This window comes from Palaemon carinicauda, chromosome 20, assembly GCF_036898095.1.
Source record: "Palaemon carinicauda isolate YSFRI2023 chromosome 20, ASM3689809v2, whole genome shotgun sequence".
Taxonomy (NCBI): domain Eukaryota; kingdom Metazoa; phylum Arthropoda; class Malacostraca; order Decapoda; family Palaemonidae; genus Palaemon; species Palaemon carinicauda.
In genome coordinates this window covers 42,278,739-42,297,689 of record NC_090744.1, presented here as the reverse complement: position 1 = coordinate 42,297,689, position 18,951 = coordinate 42,278,739, and the positions used below count along the sequence as shown (strand labels likewise).

Sequence of the window (18,951 nt, the reverse complement as noted above, 5' to 3'; positions counted from 1 at the left end):
GAAGAAGCTATGTCCTTAACCAATTGTTGCGGAAACAAAAACTTTGATAAGGGAGCAAAGAGCAGTTCTGATCTCTGACAGGGAGTAACTCCTGCCGAAAGAAAAGAGCAAAGGGACTCTCGCTTCTTTAATACTCCCGACGTAAAAGAGGAGGCGAGCTCATTGGAACCATCGCGGATGGCTTTATCCATACAGGACATTATCAGTAAGGAGACATCTCTATCAGCCGATGAGATTTTCCTACTTAAGGCTCCCAAAGACCAGTCAAGGAAGTTGAAAACTTCAAAGGCTCTGTATACGCCTTTCAGCAGATGGTCAAGGTCCGAGGAGGACCAACTAATCTTCGAGCGTCTCATGGCTAGGCGGTGGGGAGAGTCTACGAGGCTTGAGAAGTCACCCTGGGCAGAGGCAGGTACTCCCAAGCCGAGAACTTCTCCCGTGGCATACCAGACGCTCGATCTAGACGAGAAGGCAAAGGCCGTCTTCCCCAAACTCCTCCTGGTATCCAACCAGTCGCCTAAAAGTCGTAAAGCTCTCTTGGAAGAGCGAGAGAGCACTAGCTTTGTAAAGGCTGGTATGTTAGCAGGTAAGCCTAGAGCAAACTCAGACGGTGGCGAACAAGGAGCAACAGTGACGAAGTGATCGGGAAAAAGCTCCTTGAAAATTAACATGACTTTCTTAAAGTCCATTGATGGAAGAACCGTTCTAGGTTCGTCTACATCCGAAGGATGATCATCATGATGAGGGTCAGCAACGTCCTCATCTGAAGGATCCTCATCCGACAACTGCTGAGTAACAAGCAAAGGGGTTGGCAATGCTTGACACGCAGAGTCCACACGCACTGGTGCATTAGTAGCAGTCCAGGACGCTACGTCATGTAACTGCTTAACAGCCTGACTGTCAACAACAACAGGAGCGGGAGGACGCTCGACGTCAACTCGAGACTGTTTTGACTGCCTAGACTGAGCAGTCAAAACAACTCTAGACTGCGGTGGTTGACGCTCAGCGTCAAAACAAGTCAACTCCGCTGGTGGGCGAACGTCCTGAACGTCAACAAGAGCATTAGGAAGTGGCTGAACGTCCATATGTGGCTGAAAGTCAACACGTGACTGCATCGAGTGAGGCTCTACAAAGCGTGACTGACGTGACTTAGCTACGCCAACGTCAACAGGACGAGCAAAGGCTCGTTTTGGCGGCTGAAGGCCAGGATCTCGATGAGTTAAGCGGTGAGGATCATCATGAACCTTATCGGCAGAATAGTTTTCCATAAGGGAGGCGAGCTTAACCTGCATGTCTTGCAGTACAACCCATTTAGGATCAACGGGAATGGGTGCGGTAAAAGACGGGGTTAACGTCTGAGACGGCACAACCTTGCCTACACCAAGACTCTCTGAGCCTGTGTAACGTTGCTGCTTAGGCGGCGAGCAGTCTTCCGATGACTGCAAAGGGTCAGAGCTGTCCCAATGGCTACAGCCAGGACGCTGGACCTGTCCTGAAGGGACCGACTTTCGCTTAAGGGGCCTAGAAACCTTGCTCCACGGTTTCTTATGCGAAAAGCCTTCGGATGACGAGGAGAAAATGGTCTCTCTCGTCTTATGGTAGGGGCGATCTTGGTGAGACACGCCTGTTACCATAGAGGGAACGTCTGTTCGCTGATCAAGGCCTCTCGAACCCATAAGTCGTACGACATTACTTCTCCCCTGGGCTTGGGAGCTTGCAAGAGGTCTCGGACTAGGCGAACGACAGGCACGAACAGACGAACCCTCGGTCGCAACACTGACAACACTTTGCGCACTAATCACTTTCCCACGATTTTCCGCTGTGGCACTCTGACACTTTAGCTCTTTAACGTCAGCCATGAGTTGATTACGATCTGTTGCTAACGATTCAACTCTTTCACCCAGGCATGAATGGCACGTAACATGTCTCGCATCGATGGTTCCTGAGTGCCAGTAGGGGGTTCAGGCACAACCACTACAGGGGAAGGATTAGGTTCAAGGGCATGTGGAGAGGAAAAATCTACTGATCTAGAGGAACTCCTCCTTACCCTATCTCTCTCTAGCTTACGAGAATACTTGTCGTATTCGAATTCCGAAAGGCCCACACATTCCTCACACCGATCTCCTAATTGACAGGTTTTACCCCGACAATTAGAACACACAGTATGTGGGTCGAGAGAGGCCTTTGGAAGACGCCTATTACAATCCCTAGCATTACACTTACGAAATCTAGGGGCTTGAGAAGCGTCAGCCATTTTGAATTAGTCAAAGAAAGTCCAAAAAAAAAACAATCCAAGTCATCAACAATTAAATCTGTCCAATAAAGAGTTCAAGAGTTTAAGTTGAGGAAAAACACCTGCACTGCGAAAGCTCAAACCAAAATGAAGTACTTCACCAAATATGTTGAGAAAACTCCAGGTTATACAGCGAGTATTGATACGTCTTGTCATCAAGGTCGACAGAGAAGAATTGAGGCTTGTTTACATGCATGTGTGGTATCTGGCCGATAGTTGGCGCTGGTGGGCACACCCGCAACCTTCATAGCGATCGCTCGCGAGTTTTTGTGTGTTTTTCTGTCGAGCCGCTGGAGCAGCAGCTATTATATATTCACCGGCTAAGTTAAATATTTAAAAACATTAGTACACATTCATTCCCCCGGGAAGGCTCCGAAGAGGAATCCCGAGGGAAAGGAACAAGAATTACACAACAGGCACGTGCCCTCACAACCACTTACACTCACGGAAGGAGAGCTGTAACCAAAACAGAATTATAACAATTATAATTATGAAACTATGTAATTATGTAATTTAAAAATGAATGAACACTAAAGAAAGAACGAAAACCCCGAAAAGAATCGTTCTACAAGCTGTAAAACAAAAAACAACTACAATTAGATTCATAACTAATTGAGACAAACGTACGGAGTAGCAACCCTCCCACATGGAAAGGAAGCTACAAGGGCGTAGTAACACGTAGTAAAAGGGTGAACGACCTCAAGAGAGAGAGAGAGAAAGACATAAGTCAAACTCGATCGCCACCAATAAAATTACGCCGTGGTGGCCTAACTGCCGAGGACTCCACGTAGATATCGTACACTACACACACAACTCTGAAAAGGAAACTTACTGATTTCTATACTCAAATATATATACAAACATGAAACATGTTTACATATATATTGAGTAAATGAAAAGTAAGCGATTAAGTAAAGACAAAACAAACAATGGCTGCCAAGAGAGGACCAAGACAGAGACGTCTGTCACAGTCCGAGCCAAAAGTGAAAGTGAGCATTCATCTGTGTGTGAGGGGAGGGAGGGGTAGCTAGCTACCACTCCCCTACCCCCCCGCTAACTAGCGCGGGGGTAATACACCCTCGTTAAATTCTAATGGCTCGCCATTTCAGCTGCCCTAAAAGGTAAACCCTCTGTAAATAGCGTGGTTTGTATTTCGGTTACGGAACAAATAACAATAGTTTCTAATTTTTCAATCGAAAACCCTTACATTCAATATGACTTATGTTACAAGAAATTATGTTTCCAGTAAAATGCAAAAAGTAGTTTGAATACTGTACAGGGGAAACCAATAAATCCACAAGTAAACTCTAGAGAATGCTTTAACTCCTAGTTTTCAATGATAATACCATATTCATAAATCTTTAATTACGTCAGGTAACTTACCTGAGCAAATCTCGTTAAAGTAAGGAGGGCAAGGTACGAGAGACGAGGATTTAACCTCTGATGTACGTATAACGCTATTGTAAGAGCAAGGTGAGGAGGACTACCACTCCCTTTCATCTGTCTTCCACCTCCAAGTGCTATTCCAGGAGTTGGTGCAGCACAGAGAAGCTGACTGAGACCACCTATGCTACTTTCTTCACCAACAAGCCTGAAATGTATTCGATGATTGTATCAAAAGAGAATGAAACAGCCATACAATAAATTCCTAACTTCATGATTTCCTGATAGTTTTGGATAAAAATTTCCCAACAACCTTTAAATCCCAAACAAGAAATTAGTATAAACAAGAGATCTCTCAAATTTTCGTGGAAAACAATGTTGCCATCCAAGGAGGACCCTAGACTACAGATGACAAAGGCCTTTTACATTAAAAATTTAAGGATTTGGAAGAAAAAGAAGTTTCAAGAAAAGTGTTCAACAAAGGTGGCTACGGTAATCTACTGTATACTTTAACATCTATAACAGATAGTGAGCCATTAGAAAATACGGTGGAAAATAAAAATATTACAAGTTCTCAATGAATGCCCAACACTACAGTACATGTATACTGTACATAAAACAAGAAATGAACATTACCTTTACAAACAACCTAAAAGATGCAAATGATAAGGAATTCACTTTAATTTTAAAATCTTTTAGTTATATCTATTTTAAAAGTAAAAAGTTACATATGAACATAATGGCAAAGGTATGATAAAAGATTAAAGAATCCAATTGTTGTAACTAAATAGAAATGAACATTCTTACCTATGTAAAATAGAAAGACCCATTTGGGCGGTACGTGTCAACCTTCGTGCATGGGTAGAGACTGGAGAATGAGTTGGTTGATTCAATGCAGACTCAAAACTAGCCCCATTAACGACGACTGACAACAAGGTCTGGCCAGCACTACTTTTATCTACAAGCTGGTGAACTACCAAATCTCGCAAGTAGCTATCTGAAAAATTAATGTAACATTAGTAAACAATACAACTACAGTATACACAAAATTTCCTATTCAGACATTTTATTACATATGAAACTTGAATACAACTTCACGATTTATTTCCATCTGTCCAACATTAAAAACATCAACCGAAACTTACTCAATTCAGAAGCTTCCAGGGTATGATGAAGAAGTGTTAAGCATTCATCTAATACTGAATCTCTTTCTTTATAATCCTTATAGCACCAACACATGATGGCTCCTGTTACCTCCCGCGACATGAAAACTATGCCTCCTCCAACACTGCCCCCTCCAACACCACCCTTCAAAAATCATAACAGAGTATTTATTACATACTTATTACAGCATAAAGTAGTTACCATTTATAGTGGGGGCTAATGCAGCATACTGCTGAAAGCATTAGAAGTTATTTGCAACATCCATTACACCACCAGTCAAAACCCCTTCTTTCTTTTAATCTAATTCATTAACTTTTACTCTCTTCCTACTCGACAGTCTAGCTTCTTTTAATTTTTTCCCTCTCATTTTTCTTTTTTGCTCTCATTTTTCCTAATAATTTTACAATAATGACTGAAAAAATATAGAGATACAGACTTTCTTATATAAAAAGTTTTAATGAAAGCCTATCAACGTAATCATAAACCATCACATCCGTGACCTCCGAGTATCCATTCACCCTTTACTCACATGTTTGACACCCAAAACATCAGTACTGAAGTAACAGCAAATGTGACATCTGGAGCCTGTGGTACTTATGAATCATCTGCAGTGCAAGGCATGTGCATTTATGTAGTATTAGCTAATTTAGGAGAACAATGACACCTGCTATGTATGTGAAATGAACAAGCTAGTCACCGAGAGATCTATTATATGTCTCTAGGACATTATATATGAATGAATAAGAAATGAGAGCATTAAGGTGATATGATTTCCATGAGTAGGGAGAACTTATGTTCCTCTTAACACTGGTTCCAATGAATGCAGGCGCACAATTGTTGAGTACCTGAGGCTCCACACTACTAATGCTGTAGTTTCCCTCCTGTTAGACTACTAGTGTATCAATAATAATAATAATAATAATAATAATAATAATGTAATAAAACAACAACAAAAAATCTGGTTACCTTAATAGCCTGAGTTAGCAGCTTGGTGTAGGATTTCAGTATTGGATATGAACCAGAGGCAGCTTCTTCGCCACAAACAAGAGCCCGAAGACCACCAGCACGATAACCGAGAAATGGGTCACTTTTGCCCCTCTTGGCACCTTAAAAAAAATTTTAAAAATGGCATCTATTATTTCAATACTCAACTTGTAGTCATTATGCTAATATTATGAATGCCAGTACAGTAGCTTCTATATTAGCATGATGACTCCATGGTAAGGTTTAGTGAAATAAAATATATCTAATTCATGGTGATTCTATATCTGTACTGTACCGTACTTCAAAACTAACTAATTTCTTGGCAAAAAAAGCAGTTATCACTGACTACTACTTCTGATAATGGTCAATGAAACTGATACAGTACAACTTTTCTCTCCAAAAACTGATGGAGCGATGGAGGAAATGACTAAAGTGTTCTCTTGTATGACTAAATCGTTACTTTTGCTTTAATAATCAGATAGACAAAAAAGGAATTTCTTTATACAAGAAGGGCTCTTTAGAGACCAGATGTACTTACTTGACGACGTGGAAGCTCTCTTTAATTACCTTTGAAGTGTGGCTATTAGCGCCTAACTGTAAAATAATGCTACAACACGATGGGTTGAGGCAAAACAAAACAAAATATTAATTCTAAGCTCAGTAATGAAATTACCTGCAACTGGTTGTGGCGCTACAAAGTATGGTAGCATAGGACAGCCCTCAAGTTCTGACCAAATACGTTCTGGTTCATCTGCTGCAACACTAGCCAAAAACTCTAGAAGTGCAGCCACCAGGCTGCTAGGAGGCCGCATTGCCTGTGACAACCTATAAGGGCATTTCATTAGAATTCACAATCATTGCTAGACAAAATATCAAAACACATTAAGAAAATTAAGGAAAGAACTTTATATCTTAAAAAATGTTTATTCTGATACTCTGTTATTACTATAATTAATAAAAAGACTGATCTTTAGCTCAAATTATTAACAAGTGAAATATCATGGCCAATTCCTTCATAACCAGTATCTTAAAAAGATGTATAAAACGGATTTTGAGCGAAGCGAAAAATCTATTTTTGGGTGAGATAGCCATGGCGTCCTGATGGAAGGTTCCTTTTTGGTAGCTTCCTTGGGTATATAACTACTAAATATTCCCAGAGAATTTAACCACAGGTTATCACAGAATTCTAACTTCTGGAGCTAGTATCCTAAAGGTTTCCCTTTAAGACATCGTATATCAACAGGGGACGCATGTATTAACGCGCCACATAGCTATCTACACCCCAAACAGAGTTAACACTTCGATGTGTAGGGGCGGAGAATAGCTGGGGAGCCGTTCCACAGCTAATCTCGTTCGTGGCTACTTTTGGTACTCGAGACGTAAACAAACGGGCGCCATTGCTAAATGACGTCACGTCCGTCCTCATCCTGAAGCCAGTTGCTTGCCGATCACCATGATACAGCAGAGCAGGGTGGGACCTGAAAAACTGGACGAAGTAGCAGGGAGGGTCCATCAGGACGCCATGGCTATCTCACCCAAAAATTTATTTTTCGCTTCGCTCAAAATCCGATTTTTGGGCTCAAGCCATGGCGTCCTGATGGAAGAATACCAGAGAATCAATGTATCGTGGTAGATTTTCCCCTTTTAGTGTAAGTGCCGAGGGCTTTGAACAGGTTAGCATAGTAATCTTAATAGAAGAACCGTAGGGAAGAGAACTTCCTGCCCCCTTAGCAGTGAAGTCCCCACGGGCCATGCCGAAGATCAAAGTGGTCATCGAAGGGCTACTCACCTTGCTGGGAGAACCTGAGGAACTTGGAGACAAGACTGAATGGTTGGCATTCATATAGGAACATTCTCAAGGGCAGACAAGTGGTGGTTAGGCACTGCATGTTAATGGAGAATTGTCTGGTCTCTAAGATATGAAGTAAGTAAGTATTCGAGTAGGAATATTACATTGCACAGGTGAGTATATAATAAGGGTTAAAACCTTAGTAATCTTCATCAACCATAGAGGAAAGGGATAATAAAACTATGACAGACGTGTATTTCATAGTATAAGTAGGAGCGGATTGAGACGCACAAGTAATAAAATAGAAATTTTATTTCACAATTGCAGAATATATTAATGGAATGCAATAAATATGTAAAAGTAATTTACAACAAATTATAATGTACATAGTAATGAAAGACGTGCTCTTGAATCTGAAAGAGAATTTCAAAATTATTAGTAGGCACTCGTTCCAGAGGAACGTCAGTCTTTAAAATTAAAACACATCATGCTCTAGGCATGCGGCACTCTTATGACGACTATGACATTTCACCTGGGATAAGAACAGTATATGAAAAACACTACGTGTTTTGAAATCACTACGTATCACTCGAGGGTCAACATAGGCACCCGTAGAGTTAGAGTCCCAAGTAACTCACTGTTCTATGCAGAGTTAGGTGCAGGTTTCATCACACTACCTGCGGCTACCACAAAATGTTTGACTTCGTGCACTTGTTTTGCATAATGTTTGAAGAAAACACGCGAAGATTTCCAGCCTGTGAAACTCTTAAGGCTTTCGAAATCCATACTCTGAAAGAAATTCAGAGACGATGCAACTTTTCTAGGATCGTGACCGGCGGGTGTACTGTCAGGATCCGCTCTGCGAATGAAGTAGGTGATTTTCACTCTTAGTTGTTTCAGTGACAGGTCGCTGCCCGATGTTTCTTCTTTGAAGAGTTGGCCTCCACCAAAGTCCGAAGTTCTGCGAAGATAGACCTTGAGGCTCTCTACTGGACATAGAGAGGCATCTTCTTTCAGGGGGCATATTCTCCAAGGGCCCCATCTTTTGGTGGGTAATTCGTTTTTGGCGAGAAACGTCGGATCCGGGAAGAGGGTAAGGTCTCCTGAGTCAGTAAACAGGATATGACCCTCTTCCCTTGATAATGCCACTATTTCGCTGACTCGGGCTCCTGAGGCAAGAGCAAAAAGAAATATAACTTTTTGAGTCAGATCCTTGAGAGGGCATGAATCATTGTCCAAGTTGGAGGCAAAATGGAGCACCTTGTCCAGAGATCAGGAGATCGGTTTTGGTGGGGGTGCTGGGCGTAGACGAGCGCATGCTTTCGGCAGTTTATTGAAGATGTCGTTGGTCAGATCAATCTGGAAGCATACATCAGTGGTCTAGTCAAGGCCGATTTGCAAGTAGAAATCGTGTTGGCTGCCAAGCCCTGTCCATGAAGGTGAATAAAGAAGGACATGCAAAAATCAATGGTGATTTCCGTAGGATTTTTTGCCTTGACGAATGAGACCCATTTTCTCCGTATTGCCGTCTTGTGGATTCGGTCTTGTATTCCTCGAGGAAGTCTAGACTTTTCTTCGAGATCCCAAACCTTTTCTTCGCGGCTAGGGAGAGAAAATCATGAGATGAAGGTCCTTGATTTTCGATGATGAAGCGAAGACAGCCGACTTCTGTACTTGCTGGGAGAGATCTGGGCCCGGGAGAGGGATCAGCGTGGGCTGCAGCTCCAGGACCAGGGGGTACCAATTGCTCCGGGGCCACTTGGGAGCCACTAGGGCCGCTGTCCCTTTGAAGGTTCTCAGCTTGGAGAGGACTTTCAGCAGAAGGCTGGTGGGAGGGAACAGGTAGATCTTGGACCATCTGTTCCAGTCCAGGGACATGGCGTCCACTGCCTCTGCCTTGGAGTCCTCGTACGGGGCCACCTATCGAGGAAGTTGATTGTTGTCGCTCGTTGCGAAGAGATCGATCTGAAGTTCTGGGACTTGGTGAGAGATGAAGGAGAATGATCTTGCGTCTAGAGACCATTCCGACTCTATCGGGCTTGTCCGGGATAGAGCGTCCGCTGTCACGTTGCGGAATCCTTGTAGGTGAACTGCAGACAGGTGCCACTTCTTCTTCTCTGCCAGACGGAAGATTGTCAGAAGCACCTGATTTATCTGGGGCGATCTTGAGCCTTGGCGATTGAGACATCGAACTACCACCGAGTTGTCTAGGGTTAGACGAATATGGATCGAGGGAGGCGGGAAGAGTTTCTTTAGTGTTAGAAGGACCGCCATGGCCTCCAAGATGTTGATGTGAAACGTCTTGAATAGGGGAGACCATGTGCCTTGAGCCTGTTTTTGGTGGGAGTGACCTCCCCAACCCTCCAGCGAAGCGTCCGTGTGGATGTTGAGTGATGGAGGTGGGTGTTGAAGAGGGATGGACCTTTTCAGGGCCGTTGCTTCCGACCACGGCTTGAGGAGAAGCCGAAGTCTGTTTGGGAGCCGTCTCTTGAGGTCTCTTCGAGCGATGAATGCAGAACGTCTCCAGACTCCCGCGGCATCCTTTAGCTGTGCCCGAAGCACTGGGTTTGTCACTGAGGCGAACTGTAGAGAGCCTAGAACTCGTTCCTGCTGACGTCTTGAGATCCGTTTGGATTTCAGCAGTCGCTTGACAGACCCGGCTATTTCCTTCCTTTTCTTCTGGGGAATGGAAAGGCGGTGTGACTGAAGGTTCCACTGGATTCCTAACCATTGGAACTTCTGAGCTGGAGAGAGGCGAGATTTCTTCGCGTTTATCTTGAATCCCAGGTGTTCTAGGAACTGGGTGACTTTGCTGCAGGATCTTAAACAATCCTCAGGCGATGGAGCCCAGACTAGCCAGTCGTCGAGGTAGGCCATCACCTGGACGTCTTGGAGGCGGAGCTGTTGTACTATGGCGTCCGCCAGCTTTGTGAAGATCCGAGGGGCCACGTTGAGGCCGAAGGGCATGGCCCTGAAGGCGTAGCTTTTCCTTTGGAGTCGAAATCCTAGGTAGGAGGAAGCGTGGTGGTTCATTGGAACGTGCCAGTAGGCATCCGCCAGGTCTATGGAGACCGTGTAAGAACCTCGAGGCAGAAGGGTCCTTATCTGTTGAAGAGTCAGCATCTTGAACTTGTTGTTCGCTATGAACTTGTTGAGGGAGGATAAGTCGAGAATGACTCTGAGCTTGTCGGAGTCCTTCTTGGGGACGCAAAACAGTCTCCCTTGGAACCTGGTTAACTTTACCCTCCTTATCACCTTCTTGTTCAAGAGATCTAGGACATATTCTTCCAGAAGGGGGGTTGATTGTTGGAAGAATTGCTGGAAGGTTAGGGGTGGTTGAGTCCAACTCCAGCCTAGACCCTTCTTGACGATGCTGTGTGCCCAGGAATCGAAGGTCCAACGATCCTGGAATTGGCGGAGTCTTCCTCCCACCGGAAGCACTTCATTGCTTCTGGTGTCCCGAGGGTTTACTGCCTCGGCCGCTAGCTCCCCTTCCTCCTCTGCCTCTGGAGGGACGGCGAGATGCGTCTCTGCCTGCACCTCTGCTTGAGCCTCTACCTTTGGGACGAAAGGTAGTCGTCTGTTGCTCAAAGGCAGGGGTGAAAACCGGTGACTGGGACAAAACAGGTTGGGTGACCAGTTGAAAGGTCTGCTGTGGCTGACCAGCCACTTGGGGAGTAGCGGGTCCCGGAAACTGCCGTCTCTGTTGACGTTGCTGGGGTTTTGGCTTGGAGGATTTCCTCTTAGGTTGAGGGCCATCGTCCTGAGAGGATTTCCTCGTCTTCGACATGCCCCACTTGTTGACAAGGTTCCTGTTCTCAGTGGCGGCCTTGTCGGTGATCTCTTTCACAAGATCAGAGGGAAAGAGGAGTTTACCCCAGATGTTGGAGGAAATCAGCCTCCGGGGTTCGTGTCTCACTGTGGCACTTGAGAACACGAATTCACGACAGGCTCTCCGAGCCTTCATGAAGCTGTACAGGTCCTTAACCAGAGTCGCCATATGCGATTTAGCGAGCACCATGTAGTGGTCGGGGACTCTAGTGTCACCAACCATGACGTCAAGCTGTACTTGGAGGGACATGGATGCGGCGAGCCTTTCCTTCGTGTCTTGTCCCCGACGAAGGAGATGGTCATTAAGTTTCGGGAGGTCTTCATTAAACTGACGTCCAGCAACGTCAGGATCTAGTTTTCCCACCACGAAGGTATGCTGAATATCCTTCCAGTGTCGAACATCGGGGGGAGTCACCAGGGAGAAGGGTCTGCACTCCTCCAGTGCAGGGCAAGGCTTCCCTTCTTCCACTGCCTTGTGAACCGCAGCGAAGGCCTTTTCCATAAAGGGGAGGATCGCATCATCTGGTGCGACGTAGGTAGGGTGCTTCTTGCTCAGCGCCGGAAGCTTTGACCAGGTAAAGCCCCTACTTTTAAAAGCGTTGGCCAACATAACCTGGGCCTTTGGGAGATCGAACACTATCACCTCCTTAGGTTCGGTCTCTTCTTTAGAGGCAGGTTCGGATCGAAGCCGGACATAACAGTCCGGATAAGCCTCAAAACTCGGGAAGAACTCCACTTCTTCCAGGGCAACCGAGCCGACCTTCTCGCTGATGAAGATCCTGCCCGTTGCGATGGGCATATGCTCGGCATACCTCCAGGGGTTGGCGTGCGAGCATGCCGGGAGGTCCTTAACCGAAATCCTTTTCGGCTCCTTGGAACTTCCCATGGACCTGATGTACTCGTGTGTCACTTGGAGTTTCTTGTCCATAAGCGCTTCAAGCATATGGAACATCTCCTGGGCGGTTGGGATGGGATCCGGGGTGGCGAAGGTAGACGGGAGAGATACTTCCGTCGGTGTAGGAGTTGGGGCGGTGGTGGAAGGCGGAGCGACCTCCTGCTCCGACTCGGTGTATTCCTCCTGGTCCTCTTCATAGTCCGACTCTTGGGCCATGAGGTTCCTCTCCGTTGTCTCCGAAATCTCCGACATGCGCTCCGCGTTGTCGGTATCCAGGTGACACTCGTGCATGGACTGGGCCATGACGACATAGGGTTCCACCATGATCTGGACGGTGGGGATCTGATCCTTGGGGACCACAGAGTCTGGGGATGCCTTTGGGAACAGTAAGGCCCTCAAGTCTTCAGTGGCAAGGTACGGTCCAGTGGCGTTCTTCTGGAAACCACGCACCCATCTGCGTAGCTTCTCTCGAGAAGCGTCCTTAACCTTCGCTGAAGGAGGGTTATTGAACGCGTCGACCAGGCGTTCCTGGCGGACCGTACAGTTCTGCGGGTCCCAGAACTTCAGATCTCCTTTCTTGTTGGCACAAGGGGCGTGGGTCCTACACGCCGTGTGCCCATAAAAGTGCGGGCGCTTCACTGCACAGAAGCCGTGGTCGCACTTCAGTTGCTCCTCCTGTAAGAGAAAGAGAACATGAGTATGGGGGAGTCATAAGGATGACTTCTATTCTAAAGTTAAATATTAATTGATTAATCTTTAACTTAATATTAAGTGTGATGATCAGAGAATGGGCGGAAAAGAAGGAGATAGATACATACTCCGTGTAACCCGCCCGGCTGGTTACCGTGACCTTATCCATAGACAATTTGTTGTGACCGAAGGCACAGGACAGAATTCGACATGGAATGCCCGGAAGGCAGTGGGAATTCTATTGGGAATTGTCAAGGATATAAAACTAGGACTGAGGCTACTCAGACCCTAGAACTGGGAACGTAGAAGATCCCATAGGGTAACGGTTTCCGGCAACCAGCCGTGCTAAGATACACACAGCATGCTGGAAATCTGTGATATGCAAGAAGACAGCATGGTTACTAATAGAATGGTAAGATAATACCTATCCATTTACGTAATCAAACCATCTGGTTGCGATGTAGGGCTATCAACATGAGATGATAGCTAGTAGAAGGGGTGCAAGTCGCCTTGACGCCTCCGGAAGGCTCCGGCAGACCGACGGAACGCCGGAGGCCGCTCCAGCAGAGTTTCTGGCATTAGGGAAGACAAATATAAAAGTCAGGAGTAATACCAGGGTGGCGGCCGCCGGCACAGCGGCGGCAAGCCGGCGGGGAGCGGCGGCTCCGGCAGCCGAAGGTTGACGGCTTGGTGACAGGAACAAGGATGTTTATAGCAGAACCAGACTGCCGGCAGTGGATGCCGGCACTCCAGGGGCCGGGCCGGTGGACGGACGACCGAAGCTATGAGGTAAGAGGGAAGGCCATTGGCTGGAAGCCGGTGGGAGGCGGCAGTCCCCCGCCACACGGAGGACTGGCGGCCCAGAGGGCAAGGGATAAGTCACCAGGGTAGGAGGTGGGTATCACCGACAGGGGAGGCGGCAAGGGACCGGCACCGGGATAGTGAAAGAGACAGAGGGAGGGATGTAGGGGCACGGCTACGGACCCCAAGACATCCCACCTGAGTGGGTGTACCCATGATAGAGGCTAGCCCTATCAACCAGTAGCAGGGGCCGCAGAGGACCGGGAGCCAAGGTAGCCCAAGGGAAGGCTAGGGAACACCCAAGAGGGGGGGAAAACCCCTGCAGACAAAATGCATCCAGTGGCTAACCCCATAGGACACTATGAATGGTATATGTACCAGAGCGGACTGCACACAGGAGCTCAAGGTAGCCCTATCACTCCACCCTAAGGAGGAGTTGTAGGACAGGGGACAGATGGGTATAGACTAACCTAAGTATAGGCTAGGCCATACAAGAGATAGGTGGGGAGGGGAGAAGAGAAGGGTCTTCTGTGGAGGAGGCTCTGTACCAAAGCGGCCACCAAGGAAGGGAGGACACTCCCTAGCCTAAGGTAAGGCAGCCTGTCTGAAAACGGTGCATGGGTATCGTTTCAGCAAGGTACAGAGCTAACTCCCCCAAAACCTAACCTAGAGCAGGGATGTTACACCCTGAACTAGGAAGGATGGAAGACGTATCGCTATTGCAGGAAAGGTCGGAGACCTAGCCCCAGCAATAGAGGACGGACTAGCCGTTCCTCATTCTCGGACGCAACCCTAAGGGGGGATCATTCCCTTAGGGGGGACAGAGAAGCGATATATACTCTGATAAGAGCTTGATCCCCTTACGTGGTAGGGGGAGCAAGGCTACACAGAGGGGATGCCCTAAGGCAGGGGATGAAGGAAGCATATAGGGGTCCTACTTGTAGGTTAGGTTAGAAAGGCACACTATCTAACCTGTCCCTTATATGGTCCCTGAAGGCGAAAACACTTGCATCACAGTCAATAATATTGTAAAATAATGCCACTATCTTCATAATTAAACCTAGGATCACTGAAATATATCATGCATGAACACTGATGTTAGGCGCTCTGGCCTAGGGGCTAGACTAGCCAACTGGTATGGGGTCAAATGATGACCGATAACAAGGCGTCAAAACACGATATATAAAGTACCTAGCTATGAAGACTAAATAACTAATAGTATCGATTAGTTAATGAGGCCGGAAAACGCTGTTGAGGCTATCTAAATAAGGCATGCAAAACAACAGCGACGCCATAAAATGGCGGGTCCGATCGAGGCACAGCTCTGCCACGAAACATCAAATATCTCGAAAAGTAAAAGTTACTTTACGGTCAGAGCTTATTTAAACAATACTGGAACCTTGTACTCAACTTTCCAGAAGAAGGCGAGGCCGAGGGTAGAGACATGGCTAAGATGCAAGTCGATAAAGTACGCACAGGGAAAAGTCCGACTAGTAAGGCAAGCTACTAAACGAAGGATGAGGACGGACGTGACGTCATTTAGCAATGGCGCCCGTTTGTTTACGTCTCGAGTACCAAAAGTAGCCACGAACGAGATTAGCTGTGGAACGGCTCCCCAGCTATTCTCCGCCCCTACACATCGAAGTGTTAACTCTGTTTGGGGTGTAGATAGCTATGTGGCGCGTTAATACATGCGTCCCCTGTTGATATACGATGTTTTAAAGGGAAACCTTTAGGATACTCGCTCCAGAAGTTAGAATTCTGTGATAACCTGTGGTTAAATTCTCTGGGAATATTTAGTAGTTATAATACCCAAGGAAGCTACCAAAAAGGAACCTTCCATCAGGACGCCATGGCTTGAGCCCAAAAAATACTGTATCTAACTAATACTAAGTTTTCAGTTTCCTCTCCAATGCCATCTTTGATTTCCTCTCAATCTTACAGCAAGCACAAATGTATAATGTTGAAATAATTTATCTATAAAGTACACACATTCACAGTGGATATATGCATGTTAACATCATTTACACTACTACTAGCAAACTAATAGGTATCAAGGTTCAAAATATGGTAGGGTGAGATAGAGCCTGTGAAGATCAGCTAGTAGGGGGGCAGGGCTTTGCCTACTACCCACTAGTTACTATCAACACCTTGTTAAAAATCTTAACAGCCAAGTTTCCAGCTTTGCTCAAATCATAGTTCTATTAAAGGATGAAGTTTTATATCAGATTAAGAACAAACACTTGAATTTTGCTTGTACAGTATATTGATAATTTCTATTTTCCAGTCAAATAGAATTAAAAAGTAACCCCCAAAAAATTAAGTATACAGATAAATATAAATGAGGAGTTTTACCTGCGTAAAAGAGCCAAGCTTTGGTCAACAAAATGTACAAAGGCTGGCAATTGCTCTGGGATGGTAGAATGAATTGCTGTTAACAGTTTTGTAGTGCTGCATACAGTGGCAAGGATTTTGGGGTCTGGAACAACAACGCCTCTGCTAAACTGAAAAAACAAAGATTTTATATCATAAAGCTTGATTCTTTCAAAAAAGTGTTTAAAAAATAAAATAAAAAACACAAGCACATACAAATACATGTATAAAGATTATGTGAAATTTAAGGATACACAGTCAGCAGAGAAGAGAAGGTTTCTGGTTCTAGGAAGGTGTGGAGAGGAAATAAAAACAGTAAGTATGGGAATTAAGAAACAAGAAGTCAAGGTAATTCAAACAATAGCTTAAGCTAAAAAAGGGATTTTGACGAAGGAAAAATCTATTTCTGGGCGAGAGATCTGTGCCGCCCAGTGAAATACTCCTAGAGCACTATTTCTAAGGAATATAACTGCTATATATTACCAGAGAAAAAAAAGCATAGGAATGCCAGGTTGAACCCAGCTCGCTCACCTATATAAGGTGTCGGTATAAAATACTGGGGCGTGATAATTCACAACCAAAGGTCTCGCACTATTTAGATATCTCCTCTTCAAAATCCCAGCCACAGCGAGGTGCCGATCAACACTACTACCACTAACCCAACCCACGCCAGTGACGTCACTCCTCATAGCACCCAAGGTTTGGGGCCCATGATGGGAGGGAAGTCAAGGGAGGGTTCACTGGGCGGCACAGGTCTCTCGCCCAGAAATATATTTTTCCTTCGTCAAAATCCCTTTTCTGGGCTCCGAGCTGTGCCGCCCAGTGAAATAGTACCAGAGAAATGGTCCCAAATCTTGGAACAATACCTGAGGAAGTAAAATAAAATCCAAAATAACAGGTAAGAGGATAGCAAGACATAGTTGATTAAGGTTCACTATGTTCAGGAGGAATCACATTCCCTGCTGCCACTGTAGCAAATATAAGGCTTCCAGAGGTTTTAAGCAGTGGCGTTTAAATACTGTTGGAGACTTCCAGCCTGTATATTTAGTAAGTCCAGTGAAGTTCATAGTAATTAACTGAGGTAGCTACAGCTCATATATCATGGACGTGAGGGAGTGATGTGGGAATGATTCTAGGTAGCCCGTTAATGAAATGCAGAATCTTCTGTCTGAGTCCTTTCAGGATGATGGTTTTTCACCTTCTCTAAAGGGTAAGGGCCCCGAGGACTGAACGGGAGATATGTTTAAGTAGGCTTCCAGAGTGTTTACTGGACATAAAGATGGGTCCTGCGGAAGTGGGACAATCTTCCAGGGGAACCGTCTGTCCTGGGGGTCCTCATTTTCGCTAAAAATCTTTTGTCAGGGGAAAGGAGTACTTCCCCTGACGAGAGAAATTCAATATGACCTGGATCTCTAGACAAGGCTGAAAGTTCTGATATTCTGGCGCCAGAAGTCAGGTTCATTAAGAACAAGGATTTCCTAACCAATGGAATATACAGAAATAATATGGCGAGAGAGGGACTCGGGCGAGTGGTAGGGGAGGAAGCATGACGCCATCAGCAGATGGAAAGCAGGGGTACCAACCTAGTTACTGAAGCGGTAGATCGAACAGTAAAAACAACGCGAGAGTCCCACTCGAACCAAATGTAAAACTAGGTGGAGCGTAATACTGTAAAACTAAAAGGTTTAATAATAATAAGTGAGATGGTCGTCTTCCTAGAACTAGCGAAACAATCTCAAAGGTGACGCAATCCACCAACATGCACGAATGCAGGCATACCAACATAACCTACTCCTTGATGAAACGCTAACACTGATATCATAGGATAACATAAAATTAATGCTAGATGAAAGCATAAAGACGGTGTACTATATAAATGTAAGGAAAAAACTCCTAAAAGTTCGAACAAATATTAATGACGGACGAACTAACGAGAAAAAGGGCAGAGCCGAACCATGAACGGTAAGAACGGGGACGCCGTTCATATATAAACACTTCTCAATTAATAAAAACAGAGGTTACACTGCCCAATCTCGCTAAAACTCATGGATAAAGTACTTAACTTCGATGGGGTATCTTAGGAATCGGCCATCGATTATAAAATAACGATAAATCCAAGGGTAAACACGAGAAAAAACATGTTGGACTTAATAACAACAAGTGCTATAAAGGAGTGACGTCACTGGCGTGGGTTGGGTTAGTGGTAGTAGTGTTGATCGGCACCTCGCTGTGGCGGGGATTTTGAAGAGGAGATATCTAAATAGTGCGAGACCTCTGGTTGTGAATTATCACGCCCCAGTATTTTATACCGACACCTTATATAGGTGAGCGAGCTGGGTTCAACCTGGCATTCCTATGCTTTTTTTTCTCTGGTAATATATAGCAGTTATATTCCTTAGAAATGGTGCTCTAGGAGTATTTCACTGGGCGGCACAGCTCGGAGCCCAGAAATGACAATTTCGAAAAAAATTTGTATTTTTTTCCTAACTAATAAAATCCTGTAGTTATTTATGTGGATATTCTTTCGGCTCAGCTGAAAGGTAGCCATTAGACTAAAAGTTGACAACCCTGCCTAACAGCTTGAGCAGGTAGGCCAGGGGTGGCTAGGGGTACCCACCCAAGTCTATATATACTCTCACAGCTGTAAGAGACGTCAATTTTTATTGCAGGCAGGACTTCTGGGGGACAGGTGATGGCAGGCCAATTTATATACATAACTACAAGTTTGTATTAGGGAAAAATACAAAT

The 18,951-nt window shown here is 45.3% G+C and overlaps 1 protein-coding gene across 1 annotated transcript in view; it reads right to left on the bottom strand.

The window, feature by feature from the left end:
• Nucleotides 1–18,951, bottom strand: part of LOC137660303 (nucleoporin NUP188-like) — a 163,798-nt gene that overhangs the window by 90,321 nt on the left and 54,526 nt on the right. Inside the window, exons 10-15 of the mRNA XM_068395097.1 lie at nucleotides 16,186–16,334; nucleotides 6,498–6,649; nucleotides 5,807–5,946; nucleotides 4,822–4,984; nucleotides 4,484–4,673; nucleotides 3,677–3,884 (exon numbers count right to left, since the gene is read on the bottom strand). Of these exons, the coding sequence (XP_068251198.1) occupies nucleotides 3,677–3,884; nucleotides 4,484–4,673; nucleotides 4,822–4,984; nucleotides 5,807–5,946; nucleotides 6,498–6,649; nucleotides 16,186–16,334 (1,002 nt within the window). The remainder of the gene's footprint in view (nucleotides 1–3,676; nucleotides 3,885–4,483; nucleotides 4,674–4,821; nucleotides 4,985–5,806; nucleotides 5,947–6,497; nucleotides 6,650–16,185; nucleotides 16,335–18,951) is intronic.